General features: G+C 44.8%; 1 protein-coding gene across 1 annotated transcript in view; it reads left to right on the top strand.

Annotated features, from left to right (window-relative positions):
• RYR3 (ryanodine receptor 3) overlaps positions 1-18,913 on the top strand; it is a 505,740-nt gene that overhangs the window by 451,069 nt on the left and 35,758 nt on the right. Inside the window, exons 70-80 of the mRNA XM_004751026.3 lie at positions 5,926-6,096; positions 6,412-6,471; positions 8,153-8,284; positions 8,761-8,873; positions 11,696-11,792; positions 13,430-13,536; positions 13,942-13,993; positions 14,862-14,918; positions 15,821-15,920; positions 16,074-16,153; positions 17,612-17,688. Of these exons, the coding sequence (XP_004751083.2) occupies positions 5,926-6,096; positions 6,412-6,471; positions 8,153-8,284; positions 8,761-8,873; positions 11,696-11,792; positions 13,430-13,536; positions 13,942-13,993; positions 14,862-14,918; positions 15,821-15,920; positions 16,074-16,153; positions 17,612-17,688 (1,046 nt within the window). The remainder of the gene's footprint in view (positions 1-5,925; positions 6,097-6,411; positions 6,472-8,152; positions 8,285-8,760; positions 8,874-11,695; positions 11,793-13,429; positions 13,537-13,941; positions 13,994-14,861; positions 14,919-15,820; positions 15,921-16,073; positions 16,154-17,611; positions 17,689-18,913) is intronic.

Here is an 18,913-nt window from a genome sequence, read left to right as displayed (position 1 = left end):
CCTTTTGTGCTTTGAATAATTTTTATTTGATTTTCCAAAATTCATTTTGCATTCAACTTCTGGCAAACACATCTGTTCCCCATGTGAGATATATGAAGATAGGATCTTTTAGATTCCTGATCCGTGGACATTTCTCTTAAATTCCCTCTGAAGGGTCTTCTTGCAGTCATCATTGGCTCTCCTCTCACTCCATCCACCTACGGAAAGTCAGTCAATTCCAGATAGATTTTATGCTACCTTCACCTTGCAGTAGAGCTGCCGTATCCATTGTTACTGTCAGCGGATGGCAGCAAAGCAGTGGAAATGACTCTGATAAGAATTTGGATCCCAGATGAGCAGAAATGGCAAAGACATTTCAATGTCTCAATGCACCAGTGATGAATGGTTACTTAGGGTCCTTAGGTTTACACTTGGAAAGAGATAAGGTGACAGAAGACGACATTTCAAAACTAACCTACTAACAAACTAACTGGAAATTCTGCTCATGCACATTGCTGAATGAGGAAAAGGGTATGTTTGCCTTGTCAGAGGAAGGTCATATTCAGAATGTGGGCATCTTCCCTGTTGGTAAGGTATGTCTATATGGGCAAACACTTTCATTTCCTTCCCACTGACTTTGTATGCCAGTTTTCCTACATGGAAAGGGGTCATTACAGTATAGTAAATGGGAGGATGGGCCCCAGATGTTAAATAACATCTACCATGGTTGAATAACATTACCATTTAGCATGTTACCCCCTCAGGGTAACAGACACTCCTTTTGATCCTGTTGCCTCAGTTGAAACACAAAACGTGATAGTAAATAGGACTAGAGATGGAAAGGAAGCTAAGTCCCACCCTTGGCCCAGCCATTGACTAAAGGTATGGCGTTGCATTAACTCCGCCAGACCACAATTTACCAATCTGTAGAATGGGCTTGAGCTTACTACCTGACCCCTCCCAGCTCAAGTGGGATGCTGTGTTTAAAAGTCAGTTTCAAATTGCATCACTAAGATAGAGATAAATGCAGAACATTCTTTCCGATGGAGGCCCCTTTACCCTGCCTCCAGTAAACCACAACTCATAGCCATTTCTGGTATTCTTTGGAGACAGAACTACCTATGAGAGAATGGGGAGGAGGTATTCTTACTCTCAGTTGAATCCCCATCGCCTTTTCCTCCCTGAAATTAGATGCTTTCTTTACTCCCTAATCTGAATGGTCAGCTGTGCTTGCTTTTATCTCCGCTCTGAACTGCATTCTGGTGTTGTATAAATGAAGTTGGCCTCTGTGCGTATGGCAGCTGTTGCAAAGACCTGTGTTCTGGAATGCTGCATGCTTACACACGTTGCACATGCCATTGCAGGTGGAAAGGAGGCAGAAACAAAATATACGGTGGGCCACAGTATTTATACTTGATTAACGGAAGATCAGTGCAAAGATGCATTATGTTCCAGGCAATGAAAGCAGGGTTTTTTGGAGAGCTCATTGTATATTTTCTTTATAGAACACCAGTTTGCAAATATATGTTAAGCAAAATGTAACCAAGCTGAGCAAGTGTTTGTTTTGTTTTGTTTTGAAACTTGTTTTGTTTTCTGGAAAAATGTCAGCAGCTTCCTCGGAGGGGAATGGTAAGTTAGACCATGTTTAGCCCAAAAAATGCCAGTCTTTTGACCAAGATTATGAGTTAAACAGAATTATAAGGCAGGAAGTATTAGAGTGCCTCGTTGAAAGCGTCTCTCTCCCAAGTGTGATTTCAGTGTATTGAAAAAGGATAGGGAAGAGTTTAGAGGCTAACTTTGAGATTTCCCGGGGTGCTCATACTTACCTGTGGGAGTTTGCTTCTTCCACCCATCTGCCCTGGTGTTCACTCTTCTCTGTCTCATCCCCTCCACCACTCATCATCTTCACTTTGTGTTCCTTGTGCACTTGTGCAGCTCCCCTCCTTTCCTCTCCTGTCCTCCCTACCTTTCCCCTTCTCCATCTCTCTCCACATCTCTGTCTCCCTCTCAGCCCCCCCCACCCCCCTTACTCCTCTCTGTCCTTCCCTCCCCGCCCCGCCCCCCTTACTCCTGTCTATCCTTCCCTCCTTTGCTTCCTCTTCCTCTGTTACTTTCTCATTCTCAGACTGGCTTCTGGAAGTTCAACGTTCCCCTAATATCTAATGTTGGGTTGACTTGTCTTGACTTCACGTACCCTGTCAGTGGGGATGAGAACTTCACAGGATGTAAGCTTGCCTGTTTTCAGAAGCCTCTCCCTGTGCTGTCTCAGTGCAACACACCGCCCGACCATGTGTCCTCCTCACATTTCCTTTCCCTGAAGAGTCCGTGTTTTGTCCTTACATTCACACATAAAATCCTTTGTTTGATCATAAACAACTGGTGATAATGTGTAGGGAAATGGAAGGATTTTAAGATCTAGGAATTCGTAAATTTCTCTTTGGAAAGTAAAAAAATTTCAGGGGGGTAAAAAAGCACTTCCAGCATTATCAGCATTAGGGAAATACATTGAGTTAACCAATCTTCGTGGTAAAGAAAAGAACAAAATGGAACCTCTAGCATGAAAGAGGCTGTGACTAAAGATATATTTGTAGGTCACAGCACAGGAAGGGAGATGCTCCATCCTTTGGGCTGTCGGGGCAATCCTGAATTACCCTGGATATTCCTAAAGCACTTCTGTTTAGCAAACCTCTTTTTTGTGGAAGCACACTCATTGCCCCTTTGCTCAATTCTTCTTTCTCTTCTCACAACCACAGATCTGCTGGCAGTGATAATGTGGTAGATGGAAAGAAGAAAGCAAATAGGGGTCTTCGGTTATATGACAGAATATTTACAGCCCACCTAAGTGAGAAATGGGGGGGGGAGGCTTTAGATCTAAAGGGCTCGTGTATCAGGAAAGCTAGTCTTAGAGATGACCTTGCCTTGTGGGGTATATTGCTTGGCTTGGGTGTAAGTCCTTTTGACCAAATTAACTTCCATCCTAACCTCCCACTCACTCTTCATGCCGTGCTCAACCAGCTTCTAGAAGTGTTGAGTTTCTGTTGTATTGGCTGAGAAATGGGGGCTAAGAAGCTACGACTAACATGTGCTACCTTACGCCTTGGACCCCTGCTTTTACTGACTGACTCTTCTCCTTGTTTCTTTTCTTTTGTCTTCCCACACAGGCCATGCAAGTAAAGGTACAGGTCAAATGCATGACGTGTCTTTTCTGTCCTAGTATTAGAGGTGCCAGGCTCTGGTCACCCTCTGCACTGTGATCACCATGGGGGTGGTACAGAATGGATCTTCCCACCTGGAGGTCCCCCAGGCCTGCTCCAGGGAAGACACCGCCCGTCAAAGAGTGAATGTAGGCCTACCCACCCTTGGAATGGGGAAGCCAGGGAAGCCAGCCAAGCCTCACCCTAACCGAGGTCTCCTTGCTATCTCTGTTCCCTTCCCCAGCTGCCCACTCTGCAGCCAGCACACTGACAGAGATAGGGATGTCAACAGGGTGTGAGAGCCCGCGAGGCTCACTCCTCTGCTGTGCCATGCACGGTCTGAATCCCATGTGCCATCAGTGGGCCCAGTTCTTTCACACCAAACATCTCCGCCTCTTGTGCGAGGCTCCTGCAATTCAGTTTTTTAAGGACTAACCTTCAAGACTGGAAATCAGATAACCACATGTTTTTACACAAAATGTGCATATGGTGGGAAAAAACCCTAGGACAGTTTTCCAGTGGCCCATACAGATTATAACTTGGAAATCTATCTCGCTATTCATTGATGTGTGTCTGCTGCCACTGTCACAAGCTCCCTGTCCTAAGCTCTGTGGCAGAGAAAGGGAGATGAGCAGGAAACAGGTCATTTGCAGTTCTTAGAAACGGAAATGAAGCCATGCCCAGGTAGGCTTGGGTCTGGGTTTTGACTCAGATGCTTACATGCTGCGTGACCTTGGAAAAATCAGTTACCTTCCCTGAGCATAATGTTCTCACTTATGCAACTGCCTTATTTGTGGGATCATCATTATTGGGAGGATTAGAAATGTTTTGTTTTAGTAGGAGGCACGTTGGAGTCACAGTACACATGCAGTGTTCATAATAAGAACAACTTGAGATTGGCCCAACAGAATAGAATGAGTAAGAAATTATTTGAATTGTGTATCAAATCTACATAGTTACATTTTGCATATTTACTTGATTGTGTAGGGCATGTTACTATTCACCTTTTACATTTATATAGAGAGGACACCTCATAGTTTATATACACAAAATCGGGTTCTATCCTTTATGGATGATTTTCAAGGGTAATGGAGACTGCAAATGAGTTTTGCCTTAGGCGCAACCTTTAGAACTCTATGCCTGATGATAGAACACGTAAAGAACCCAGCTTGCACTCAGTAAATGAGAGAACTCTTTGCGGCATTTGTGTGAACCAGCTTTCACTTTCTGCTGTGTTCTAGAACACAAGAAGCTGCCTTCTGTTAGCTTCATTTCTTACCACTCCCCACCCTCCCGCCCCCACCTGCCATACTTCTCCCCACCCCTTCTCCCTGCTGTGCCTGGCCTGACCTGCTGTTTTAGAGCACCGGGCACAAGGGCCCCACAACCAGGAGAATTGTCTGGCGGCATCTGTCCAGCCTGGATTTTGCTGGCCAGGAGCTTCGCTGTGGTTGCTGTGATGTAACCTCCTGAAGTCACCGCAAGCTGGGTGAAAGAAATCGCATCCATTTTAAGAGTGTCCATCAATAATTATGAACCTGTTTCACACTTTAAAGTAACTTAAAGCCATCAGTCCCAAGGCAGTGTTAATTCTTACCCTCCTCTTCTCTTAGAAACCAGAGCCTCCTAAGACGAATGCTGCTCTAGCTCAGGGTCCCGGGTCTTATGTGTGGGTTCAAGGAGAGGCGTCTGGCCTCCCCGCTGCTCCCAGAGCCTTGGGTCTCTGTATTGGCTGAAGCAGCAGCACTGCCCACTCCTCCCACAGACATTCCAGGGCCACCTCACAGAGGAAAGCCTCAGTGAGCGCCATTTCTCTTTCTGTCACAGCCCCTGACTTCATCCTCTGCTGCTAGCTATCCAGCACACCCACACTTCCAGCAAGTGTCCCAAAGGGAGGCACAGCCCTGCAAGTGAAGTACCTAGTGGGCAGGGTGCGCCTTCAGAGGCCGGCCTCAGAAAAACGCATTCACAGCAGGGCTGTCTCCTGCAGCCTGCCTGCATGGCCGGCTGTGGTGAGGGGGTTGGGGGAACGACTCTGAGGGCTCGCAGATGGGTGGCTCAGCCCCATGCCTCAAACTCTCTCAGAAACCTTCTGCTCCACGGGGTGGGCCTGGTTGGGTAGTCTCTCCCTGTGAGGGGTGAGGTGGTATAAACCGAAGAAGGGTGAACTCTCGCAGACTTGGGGAGTTCTGCTTTCCTCAGGGTTCCTCCCAACTCTCCCCAGCCACATCCCAAAGCAGCCCTACTCTGGCACTTGCCCTTCCCTGTGAAAATTTTCACTGCCTCGAGATGGAGGTTGAGTGGGATGCGGTGCTCCAAAACACTAGCTTCAGCCCTGGCCGCAGAGCAGTTATATGGGAGATGCTCTCCCATGTATTTCCTGACACCCCAGCATCAGGCTTCTCCGTTCTTTTCTGGGGCCATATTATCAGTTATCGAATCATTCCTTTTGAAAAACGCCAGTTTATCTGTTCATTCAGCCAGGGGACAAGTGAGGCAAGAGTGTAGGCATCCGCGGTGTGTGTCTGCCCACGCGGTTCTGTGAGCATACACACAAGGAGAGGACTCAGGAGCCGGGTGGGACTCTCGACGGCCCCTGGGATGGCTTCAGCACATTCCTTTCATTGCTCTCTGAAGCGTAGGAAGGTCCACCTGTACAGACAGGGCCACAAGGAGGCAGGCTGCCTCTAAGGTGAGGCCGTTCCTTTCAGAATCACTGAGCCCCTCTGTTTATTCCAACCTCGTTTCCTAGTCTGGAGGACAGGACCAGGAACGGAAGAAGACAAAGCGGAGGGGAGACTTGTATTCCATCCAGACCTCTCTCATCGTGGCCGCACTCAAGAAAATGCTGCCCATTGGTTTGAATATGTGCACGCCAGGCGATCAGGAGCTCATCTCCCTGGCCAAATCTCGGTACAGCTATGTAAGTCATGCTTCCACTCTGGCTGAGCAGTAATATAGGGGGTGGGGGTGGTTGCTTGGGGTCTGAAGGGTTCATCCTTCCCTGGGATCGGGGGTAGTGGGGGCTGATGAGTAGAAACCTAGGTGCCCACCGACAAAACAGCCCCATCTGTACAGCTGGTTGGAGAGCTCTTTAGACAAGTCTCATTTTTCTTCTTTTGTTCTTGTAATAAAGATCCCAGCAGAACCGTTCCACTTGCTGTCCATCCCTCCCTGCGCCCTACTTTACATCTCCCTTGTGACCTTGAGGAATAAAATTTAACATCTCTTTCCACAGAGGGACACAGATGAAGAGGTGAAGGAACATCTGCGGAATAACTTGCACCTGCAGGAGAAGGTGATGTATCGGGAAGAGAGAATGCATGCAGGCTTCCCTGTGGCTGTGGGGTGCCATCCCTCCATTTAATGCACTAATGCTCTCTTTAGTGTGTTCTAAAAACAGTCTCCGAGCACTGGTGTTTAACTGGTAGGACTAGCTCTCTGCCTTCAATTTTCACTTTTGTTTGGGTGTGTGGGGAAGAGTTTTTGCCCTTAATTTTTGTTCTTTCCTTTGCTGTTACAAAGAGGATGCAAAGTAGCATTTAATGAAGCGTGCCTTCCCACCTACCAGTGTGAACATCCAGCCAGAGGAGAGGGTTAGATTAGGTATCAAATTTACTGACTCTGAGCCTTGTTAAACAGTGAAATGGACTCTGGGGGGGTGGGGGGGGGAGGACTTCAGCACATCCTAATCTAGAGATTTGGAAACAAAGTAACTCTGTTAGAGTTGGTATAAACCAAAATAAACAAAAAACAAACTTTGATTTTAAAGGCTATTTGAGATTTTTTTTTCCAAGCCTGTGAATCTGAACGACTCTTTTCTCAGATACGTTATGCCTTAAGATAGAAGATTAAGCTGACACAAACAGCCACTTCTTTCCATCCCAGACATATGGGGATAATGGGGGAAATATACCACCAAAAAAAAAAAAAAAAAAAAAAAAAAAAGGCAGTCAAAAGAAATCCCAGTGCCAGAATAAAGAAGACACTTTAAATCACAGGAATGAAGAGAAGTTGATGCAGCTGGGAAAACTCACAGAGCTTTGTGAGCCAGATATGTATGTCAGAGGCTGGGGTTTTTAATAACCTTAAAGGAAGAAAAGTGTAGGATCCAATTACCCATGCTGTGCACAGATGCAGAGCCAGAAACTTACATAAAATTAGCCTTAAACCAGTTAAACCTATAAATCTCCTGCAAAGACAACCATAAACCCACTTGGAGACTCTCCACCTCTTAGAATATGGTCTGACATGCCAATAAATAAAACTCCTTCTGAAGCCAAAGTCATGCTTAAGGGGAAAAAAAGGCATGAAAGAAAATCCACCACCATTAGAGAGGCAGAAAATGCAACAAAGGGAAGAACAGGAGCCTAAGGAACTGCAGAAAGCAATTTAAACATAAGTGTGGTTGAAATACTTAAAGAGCTACACATAGCGGTAATATCCATAAAGCAAGACTTGGACATTTATTTTTAAGATTTTATTTTTTTAAATAATCTCTATACCCAGCGTGGGACTCAGACTCACAACCCCAAGATGGAGAGTTGCATGTTCTACCAACTGAGCCAGCCAGGTGTGCCTGAACTTTTTTTTTTTTTTTTTTTAAGGAGAATGGATATGGGATTGAAAAAGCCACATAGTGATTACAAAAATTGAAAGTACTCACCAAAATTAAAAATCCAATTTACAGGTTAAAAAAGCAGGCTAGGCACAGCTGAAAAGAGAATTTATGAATTGGAAGATTGCTTTCAGGAAATTAGAAGTTAGTAAAGAGAGAAAGGTTTGGAAATATGGCATGAGTTAAGAGATACAGACTAGAATGAGAGGTTCCTATATAGATGTACAATGTGTCAGTGAAGATAATAGAGAAAACGAGAAAGAAGCAATAATACAAGAATCTCAATTCCTCTGGCACCTTGTGAGGAGTAAAGGCTTTTTCAATACAAGATTGCTGACCTGGTGTGTGCTTTAATTTTCAGTCTGATGACCCAGCAGTAAAGTGGCAACTGAACCTCTACAAAGATGTTCTAAAGAGTGAAGAACCTTTCAATGCAGAAAAGACCATAGAGCGTGTACAGAGAATTTCAGCAGCGGTGTTCCACCTGGAGCAGGTAAGAAGCACCTACCCTGAGGACTGAGGAAGCAAAATCACCCTGGTTTTTGAATATTAAAGCTCCTTTCCACACTCTGCTTTTAGGTAGATTGTTCTCATAAGACCCAAAGCTAGGAACAAGAAACATCCGAGCTCACACCCAAATGTCATCTTGTGCCCCATGATAGCAGACTCCTCAAATCTTTCCCTTCCAAGAGTTTTTACAAATTTTCACCATTAGATCAAATGACTCATTCAAATCCTCTACCCAGTTGTAAAGCTGCTCTTAGGCAGTAAACCTCCAAAAGCAGATATTTGGGAGAAGGAAGAAAATGTCGGATCTCTACAAACCCCGTAGTTCAGTGCTGTGTACCTTTTGCTGACTATGGTTGAGAAATAAGAATTCTTCCAGGATTGAGAAATCTGGGTTGCAGGCGACTACCTTCTGCCACAAAGTTAGCCTAGTGCACACCTACCCCCGTGTTTTCTTCTCAGGTGGAACAGCCTTTGAGGTCCAAGAAGGCGGTCTGGCACAAACTGTTGTCAAAGCAGCGGAAACGGGCAGTGGTGGCCTGTTTCAGGATGGCCCCTCTCTACAACCTGCCCAGGCAAGTATTCTGTCCCTTTCTTCTGGCATGGGAGCCAGCAATGGGTATTAAGGTATCCTCCCACAGCTGTACTGTCTTCTGGCACTGATATTCATGATCCAAGGGGTGGAAATTGGAGTCCTCCATCCATGATGCCATTACAGTCTACGTGTAGTGTAACATCCTACTAAGGTAATCCAGGTAAGCAGAAGAGCTGAAAACAGATGTGATTCCCTAGTGTCCTGTGCCTCTTAGCCCCCCATTTTACACCTTAAAGTCAGCCAGGTGAGCATACAGAAGCTCTTAGTTTTCTTGAGGTGGGGTACTTTGTGAGGCTATAAAGGAACTGTAGAAAAAGAACTCTTTCCAAAATTCTTTACCCCAAATTCCATCAACTGATCAAACCATATTTCTATGCTGAGGTACTTGGATGGTCCCCCAGTTACTTTGTTTCCTCAGCAGGTACAGAAATGTAACTTGAGAATCTTTGAGCACAGTGTATTTACCTTCGAGATGAAGAAAGGGAACTGGCTAAAGATGTCCCAAGAGGTCAATCCTGGGCATGTTGCCTTATCTGCATGGTTAATCTATACTCTGAAGTCAGAAATATGCAAAGGCTTTTCTGAAATGTGCTGTATCAATGCATTGCAGAGTATCCATGCAGACTGGGCAAACACTGACCACTAACACTTGACTCATTATCACTGGAGATGTGGCAACACTCCCATCCTCAGACTGATGGCAGAGTCCACAAGGTCCAGCCTGGGATCAGTAAGCAAAGCTGCAAATTGAGTATCAACCTCTGCTTCTTCAACTTGCAAATCAGTATGAACCATCCTTAACCAGTTAGGAAAAATAAACTGACTCAGAAAGGTATTTTCTGAATCTCACATAAATAAAAGTTTCCTTGGAATATTCAATAAAAGTCTCTTCCTGTGCTGGACACTTGCTTTCATCAGGTCATACTTCCTGGCCATCAGTTGTCCAGAGTGCCCTGTCATCCTGTCCTGAGCCAGATGACCAACTAAGCTTTCCTGTTAGGGTTTTTGAAGATAGTGAAGAACCATAACCTCTGAGACACACAGCTGCTCCTACAGGTCTCCTGACAATACAGATTGGTATCTTTGGAGGAGGATGAGGGGTCACAAAATCAAATGGAACTCAAGAATAAAAAGCAGGAAAAAAAAAATCAGACAAATAGTAATGGCTATGAAGACCACTGATATCCAGGCAACAAGGAGAAATTCAAATAGCTCAGTAGAGAAAGCAAAAATGGACAGGACTTTTGTCTCTTTCCTAAAAGGGGTGAAGCATCAAAAGGCATTCACTTTCCTCCCTGGCAGAGGTTCAGGCCCCGGATGGTAATGGGACCTCAGGAAGGGCTTAGCCCTAAGCACGTCTCCAGAGCCAGCAAGGCAAAATGACATCTCACAAAACAAGCATTGTTTTCTAAATCCACTGAATATGTTAGTACCATTCTCTCATACATCAGTTGCTCCTTCAGCAGTTCTGCCTTTGTATGGGCAAGAGTACATCGAGGGATTTACTAGGTCTTTGACGAAACGTGGCCAGCCCCACCACTAACCCATGCCTGGATTTCTCCCAAGCATGGAGGAGCTTGGGCAGATTTTTCTAACAACCATAATAAAAACTAAGACTGATGATGATGATCACTCCCTTCTCCATCTTGTCATGATCTAAACTGCATGGAGTCCTCCATATTAAAGGGCTAAAGGGATTTATTTTATTATGTGCAAACTGTTTCTCTGATGTTAGTTTTTAAAAGACAACCTGTGTGCTTTTCTCCAGACACAAAATTAACAATTTCTTCCTGAGCACCTTTCAACGGGTTTGGCTGGAAAAGGTTAATGAAAAAACTCAGTATGACAGGCTTATACCCATTTTAATGGTAATGTAACCTGTGGAGAGACCTGCTCATTTTCTGCACACTCCTCCTTTCTTGATCATGATTTAACACTATCATAAAAACCCAAATTTGTACAATTTTTTAAAAAGAGCTCTGATTGGTCAGAATTTGAAGAAAGATGGCAAGGTTGTGTTCTGCCAGAAAACATGGCCAGGGCTTGGACGACTTTGGTGTTGACCTGCATCTTACTTTTCTTTCCTTCCCTCCTCCCCAGTATCCTCACATTTGGTAATCAGCTAACTGCTGTTCAGTGCAACATTCCCAGGAGTTAGTCCTGGCTTATAGAGGGTGAGTGGCTCTTGCTGCTTCTTCAGTGTTTCCAGGTATGGGGGCCACCCCCCAGAATCCATGAGGCACACCGAAGTTAGGATGTCAGAGCAGCTCACCTAAGTCTTGCCTTCCTAAGTAAATGCTGGAGAGCCTTGGAGGTGTAGTTCCTTGGAGACCCTATAAAGGACTCAAGCTTTGTTGCTTTCAGTAGATCTGAGACCAAACCACTCACCATCAGCATGACTTAGATGTGATGACCTGGGCAGGTTATCTGCCAAAAGCGATAACCACCTTGCCATATTAAGCAAATCCTTCAGGACCATTTCTTGGCCCAATGAATTCTTTCTCTTTAGAGTACAAATGTGATAAAGACCCATTGTGGCCAGGGTAGGATTATAGTTACCACCTGGTCTCCCACTAACCATTGTTAATTCATTCAGAAGGTGTTCTAGACATTCGCGAAGTGCCATGGTAGAGGGTTCTGGTTTCTTCAAAACAAATGCTTCTGGTGTACCGCTGGCTACCCTGACCAATCAGAGGAAAGAATTGTACAAAAGTCTGTCCTGCTTACTAACTGTTAACACCCAGACTAAAACAAGGTGTCCCACGGATCCCTCTTGACCTCACTCTCAACCCTTCTGCTCAGGCACCGCTCCATTAACCTCTTCCTCCATGGCTATCAGAGATTTTGGATAGAAACAGAGGAGTATTCCTTTGAAGAGAAACTAGTACAGGATTTGGCTGTAAGTACTGACCCAACTGGAAGCAGTATGGGTGTGAATGGATCTGACCTCTGTATTTGCGTGTGTGTTCTAACAGTTAAACATTCACAAAGAATCGGGCATATCAATTTGAAAAGAACTAACTGTATAAACACTCAGAGAAGGCCCTGCTAAGGGTCATAAGAGCCAGAGGATGAATTTTGCTTGGAGGTGCTAGAACTGTTACCATCCTCCTCATCATTATTAACAACTAATATTTCTTGGGATGCACAGCCATGCGATGGGAAGTTCATGCTAAGTTAAGTTTTGAGCACCATCGGTTGCAGGAGGCCACCCCGCCCTAACCCAGGCTCTGCATTTCCGGTCAGCGGCTCTGCTTTAGGGAAGGCACATCTGAAGCCCCTTCCTGCACCTTGTGTTTCTCTATGCGAGCCCTACAGAAAATGTGTCGTGCCCTGTCGCTAACAGACTTCATGCCCCCAGAATGACTTAAAGCAACATGCAAGGGGACAAAACTTATTGCAGAAGCACCACAAAACCTCGTCATGGTACAGACAGAAAATAAACTTTTCTCTCCTTTGGCCAACCCATGGTTCTTTTTTTTTTAAATCCTCCTTATTTCTCCCATTTATTTTTTCTCTTATCCCTTACTCTTTCTGTTAATCTCACTCCGTGTGTCTCATACTCGGTCTTTCTTCTGTTTCTTTCTCCTTCCCTAACACCCTCTCTTTCTTTTCCTTCTCCCTCTTTTTTTTTTTTTTTTTTTTGCATTTAATCCTTTCTCTCCCATTTTTTTCCCATTTGTCTTCATGCCCCTTGTCCTTTTCCTATAGTCCCATCAGTGAGAATGATAGTTCCTCGGTTTTCCCAGTTCCTTGATGAGTGTGAGGTTGACAACGAGCATCACTTTGGCCCTCCACTTCTCAGTCATTCACGCAGCCTGTGTAGTTCTCACCAGTTTACTGAATGTGGTACACCCTGCAGGCTGTGCTGTTGCTAGAAACTCACTTTTACCCCTGCGTCAGATGCGATTTCCTTTTCTGTAAAAGGAGGTTGAGAAAAGACTTAATGAGGGGAGTAACTGCGAGGCTTGCAGCTCCATGCTGGGATATCTCTGAAGCAATAAGATTTTTAGAATCAGCAGTGAAGTTAGGAAAGAAATGGTGAACTGGCTTGAGTCTAGGATAGTATCAGACCCCAAATGGCCTCAGTGCTTAATAACCCTTGTCCCACCCTATTTCCAGCCCAGCTCTCCAAGAGAAATTTCAGATGTTGACTGAGAGGTCCAGCCTCTCAGGGGACTCTCCAGAGCTTCCCTCCTGAATTCGGGTGCCCAGGGCTTGCATGAGAGTTCTGCTGACAGAGGGCTCCTCCCCTGTGGTCAGGCTTTTGCTTTTCCTTTCATCTCGTTTGAACCTAAAATTGCTGTTTCTTTGATTGGCTGAAATATATATTATACATATATATACATATTTTGTCCCAAACCTTGCATCCTTGGGGCCTCTTGTCCTGAAATAAACATATGACATAGTGGTTTCTCTTCGTGCTTTTATCGGACGCACTCTGTGCTTTGCGCTTTGCCGTCTCTTTGTTCGCATGCATTTATGTGGCGCATGCTGAGATCCATGCCTAAAACCTGTCTGTATTGGTTTGTGTAGAAATCCCCCAAGGTGGAAGAGGAGGAGGAGGAGGAGATGGAAAAGCAACCAGACCCACTTCATCAGATCATTCTCCATTTTAGCCGCAATGCTCTCACAGAGAGGAGGTCAGCACCACCAGAACTCCCTGCTTCTCCCAGGCACGGTGCTGCCAGCCCCACACCTTCGTCTCACAGCGGGCAGTGCCCAGAAAGGGGATGACAGATTTGAGCGGCCCTCCTTGCTGCCCTATTGGCCATCAAGAAACATCTAGGCAAACTTATGAGCCACAGCCCTCTTCTCGTAATGTCAGATGTGGAGGCTGAAGATTAGCATGGAACGGTTGCCTTCCAACCTGAATTCCATCAGCCAGTGCTTTTTCACATTTTCAGAGTAGTTTCTAAGAATCCGGGTGAGAGGAGGGTTTTTCTGATTAATTCACTGGTATCTATAACGTAAGATCTCTGTGGCTCTTAGTCTTTTCTGCTGGGTCCAAAATGTAGCCTGCTAAATATTTCCTCCATTCTTTCCAGCAAACTGGAAGATGACCCTTTGTACACGTCCTATTCCAGCATGATGGCCAAGGTACACCTGCGTTTCTGCCCCTTGTCTCAGCCTTTCTGTCTTCCCTTTTACATCTGTGGACACAGGGAAACTGTCATTTTGAACAGCGGGGTGTAGGACTCGGTCATGACCTGGGTTCCAGGCACTGCACAGTTCATGTACTACAGGGGTGACATTAGTAAACTATTCCACTGTCCTCATAAGGAAACTCTGAAGCTTTGCAGAAATGGTGGATGCCAGCATGTTGTACACATGGCGGCTCCAGGCCCGCTATGGGGAGTTCAGGCATACAGACTATTCTTACCTTTCCAGTCAACGTTGAGCACACACCCAAAAGTTCCAACATACCTGTAGGTGAAGGAAGTTCAGTACATTTGGAAATAGGCTTTAAAACCTGGAATGAGAGCCTAGTGCTCTGGCAAAGGCGAGTGACATTATTCCTATGTCATGGAGGGGGATAGCGGCCACCGGGATGCTGAGTAGTAAGAGAACTGCTCCTTCTCAAACAGGAAACCCCCCACACACACCCCGTCTGACAGAAAGAGGGATTTGTGGACTTGACTTCTTGCCAAGGCCCTGGCTTTTGTGTAGAAAGGGCATTCCCAGCTTCATGTACATGTATTCTGTGGTTAAACTGGATGGGTCGCCATTGACTGTATGAGCTCAGGGTTCCCACTTCTCCTTTTGGAACCCCTTGGTAACTACAAAAAAGACATTTTGAGTAGAATGTTGCCCCACAGTGGTCAAAATGTTCTTGGTTTTCACAAGTGCTGAGATCCTGAGGTGCCTATGAATTACATCTCATCCCATGCCCTTGCTCTGTAGAACAGTCTCGTCTGTTAGACTCACTTTCATTTGTCTCCTCCTTTCTCTGCTCCGTGGAATCCAGAGTTGTCAGAGTGGGGAGGACGAAGAAGAAGAGGAAGACAAGGAGAAAACATTCGAAGTAAGTTTTTATGAAGATTGGCCAAAGCCAAAGCCAACTGGCAGGCCCTCAGAGATGGGTGCTGACATGAACCATGTGCCTTACCCACCGCATGTATCTGGTGGCAAAAACAAGAGTCTGTGCGCACAAGGCACACCCATTAGCCACAGTTCTCTTGTCAGTCTTCTGGAGCAAACCCCCCTCACAGGTTGGGTCTTCTGGGAAATTTTGCACTCCTCCCCAAATATGGTAGTAACAGGGGACAGAGAAGGACAAATTCAAAGATCCAAAAAATGTAAACTCAAAGCAACAGAAACACTGAGATGGTTTTGCATCCTTATTCTGTAAATGTCATTAGTCGCAATTTTGATTTTGAGGCAGTGTGGGACATGGAATTTCCCAAGATAAAACCATATTAATTTACTGATAACTCTCTTCATAGACAAAGTGTGTAACAGTAAGATCAAATTAATAAAGTTACAGTTCTGGAAGGCCTTGGCATTGTAGTGTTCCATATCTAGAAGAGTCTCTGTTAACGGGGATCTGAGTATTCTAGATAAATGGGTGTTTTCTACATTTGGGCAGATAGGCTTCAGCTGAGCCCTCAGCAGCCTTCCCTGTGTGATGAAACATGGAAAACAAACCCATTTTAATCTGGGGTCACTTCCTAGAATGAGAGTATTACAGGAGAATGGGCTATGTTTCCTACCAGTACAAAAAGTAGGAAAGTCATCATCAAACTATGAGTGGTTTGTGGATGGACAGTTTTGGAAAGCTGACATAGTGTCTGGAAATCAAATTCAGAAGATTTCCTTATCCAAAATTATGTGTGCAAGTACAGATTCTCTTGGTTTACGTTTGCATGGCAAATGGCCCAAGGATAAACAAGTTTTTCCCTGCTTTGTTTTTGTTTTTTTTCCCAGGAGAAAGAGATGGAAAAGCAGAAAACCCTCTACCAACAAGCACGGCTGCATGAGCGGGGAGCTGCAGAGATGGTCCTTCAGATGATAAGTGCCAGCAAAGGTGATTCCATGACTTTGTGGCTAGGCCCCCATCGCTCCCACAGAGACAGCATGCTGTGAGATGAAATCATTATTAAAGAGTCCGGATAAAGCCCTGTAGATGTGATTTACCCTCCGTTTTTTTGGTGATTCAATCGAATCTTCACCATGGCAGGTGAGATGAGCCCCATGGTGGTTGAGACTCTGAAGCTGGGCATCGCCATTCTGAATGGGGGCAACGCCGGCGTGCAGCAGGTACGGGGGGCTCCCACTGGGTCGTGCAGACGTCTTGGGGTATACCCACTGGACAACTGTCATGCTCTGGGGAAGAGTATTGGCTCTGCTGAGCAGGGGGACCCCCCAGAAGCACCCCTGCTGGTGTTTGTCCTTAGTGGCCAATTACATCAGAGTTGCCGGGAACACAGGAAAAGACAGACCCGGGAGTTTATAGACAAATGTGTACTCAACAGAGAGGGTTTAGCTGGGGTTCTAAGCAAAAAACATCCAGGTTTTTTTCATGATTGGATGATTTTTTGCATAGAGAGGCTCTAGAGGACATTTACTAAGCCTTAGGTTTGTACTTTAACCGATTGTGTTAGCTGTCATACCGTGAGCAAGGAGCCCAACCAGTTAAGTGGAGTTCATAGCCCCAGACACCTGTTTCCTTTTCATTGGTTCATTTGTTCATTCATTCCTTCTCCACATTGGGATTGCTGACTCTGCACTGAGGGCAGGCTCTGTTCTGGGATGGAGGGCGTAGTACTTAATAATGCAGCAAAATGGCCCTGCCTGCAGGCATTCACTGAGGCAACACGCGGAAGCCTAGCGTGGAGCTCCAGGCACAGGGAATCCAGGCAGCAGTGTCTGAGTTAAAGCTGGCTGCAGGAGCCAGGAATATTCTGGTTTCCCCAGGGCACTGCAGGCTCCGGCTGAAAGCCTTTGTATGCACAGGAAACTGACATTTGAAAGACTCGTGGTATTTGTGAGGGTTATAGCACAGGGCTCGTGAGAACCTCCAAATTCCTAGCTACCACTATTACATATAATCTGCCTCAGCCTTTAATGCATCCCAAACAAATTTGTCATGAAAGAACTACCATTTTCTGAAACACCCTTCACCTTCTGTTCTCTTCCATCACCACCCCATCAGTTGATTTTCTTGCAGGACATTTTTTTAAAAAATATTTTTATGATGTCAGACATCATAAGTTCCTGCATTCCCAGTAACAGAGAACAGAGAAAACAAAGTCTGATTGTAAGATACTGAGCTCTCAACTAGGCTTTTTCCTGGCTAAGCTCCTTTGCTCCAATGCATCAGACTCAGCTCATGAGTTTTTCAGATGATACTCCAGGAACGTTTTACTAGATCACAGTCTTGGTGCTTATTCCCAAGTGGGAGAGGCTTCAAAGAGTAAATCTATGAATGTCAATGATCTACTGTACTGCCCTGAGCAGAAGTACCAGTGGACCTTTACAAAATAAAATGTCGACCTGAAGAGATTCTGGTTCCATAGGAAGAGGGTGGGTGGGGCTCAGGCACATGGAAGGTGGAAAGCCACTGGTGGTTCTAATGCTTACCCAACTTTACAAACCACCACCCTAGACATGACGTCATGTGACTGGGACTTGACATTTCTCCATTCTAGTTGGGAGGGTCAGTACTTGTGGTGTAATTTACATCACTTTTCCTTTTGAAATATGTCTCCCTTGTAGAAAATGCTAGATTACCTAAAGGAGAAAAAGGATGCTGGATTCTTTCAAAGCCTTTCTGGTCTTATGCAGTCTTGCAGGTAAATATGGGAAAACCACCTATAGCATTTTTTTCTGTTCAGAAGGAAAAGGAATGGGGTAGGAGTGGGACCACAAAATAAACTAGCTTATCATGGAATTGTTGAGGAAGGACTTAACCTGCTTTAGAAAGCTAAGAAGGTCGGTATTGTTCCTCCAGCTTCAGGCTTATATTCAAATAGCATACAGAAGGGGAAATGTAATCTCCATTAGACAGACACACAAACACACACACAAACACACACCTAGTTTGGTTTTTTGATCGATCACCTTTACCTCCTTTTCTTTGGTATGTCATTTTCCTCAGACCTGAGTGTTTCTCCTAACACATATGCTCATAAAAGCCAAACCAGGAAAGAATGGAAAAGTGGAGGAATGCCTCAGTATTACTCAAGGCTATGTTTTCGTTAGGCCCATTAGGCCCTCTGTTCATCTTCATCCTTAACAGTTCTTTGAGCCTGATTAAGTATTTGGTGGGTACATATTTTGACACAGGCATTTCAGCAGAGGTCCATTCTAACATGGGAACATTTTGCCATAGCCTAAAAAACAAAGCATTGAACTTCTACTTTTATTACCACATATGTAACCTCCTCTCATGGCTGACCCCCTGATGGATGAATGATGCAGAGCCAAAAGTTGTTTAAGGTTATCATGCCTACTCATTTTGGAAACAAGCTAGCAGTTTTTCTAAGCATCAGCTTACTCTCTAAGATTCATATGTATTTTGAATAGTCTGTAACTCGTTCTAAAAGAAATCAGAGTTATAATTATCTAGCTAATTTGCCTCTAATTAATATTCTTAAAAATAGAGTTATTACATTTTCCACTTAAAAATTTGCAAGATGGACATACTTCCCTTTGGTGGACTTCATAATTTTGCTAACCTTGTTTGATGGAATAAATATTTTATGTACCCTGGGGTGAGAGGGAACATATTTGAGCTGCAGTACAATCCCTTTTTCTGAGCTCCATTTTTTTTCCCGCGCCAACAACCAACTCGTTTATTACCTCTCTCAAGAAAAGAAAATGTAATATTGCCAGGCCTGACTTCACTGAAGGTGAGATAGTACGTGTGGACTCAGAATGACAAAACTCAAGGCAATTCAGTTCCATGTTGCCCACAAAATTCTCAATTAAATTTCTAAGTGTTCTCTTAGTAGTATCTAATACTTCATATTATTAAACTCATTTGTAATTATGGCTTAGAGGGACAGGTGACATGCC

Source organism: Mustela putorius, unplaced genomic scaffold, assembly GCF_011764305.1.
Source record: "Mustela putorius furo isolate JIRA1106 unplaced genomic scaffold, ASM1176430v1.1 tig00003898_pilon_pilon_pilon, whole genome shotgun sequence".
NCBI classification, from domain to species: domain Eukaryota; kingdom Metazoa; phylum Chordata; class Mammalia; order Carnivora; family Mustelidae; genus Mustela; species Mustela putorius.
Note: the sequence above shows the minus strand (reverse complement) of the source record. Positions and strands in the feature narration are given on the sequence as shown.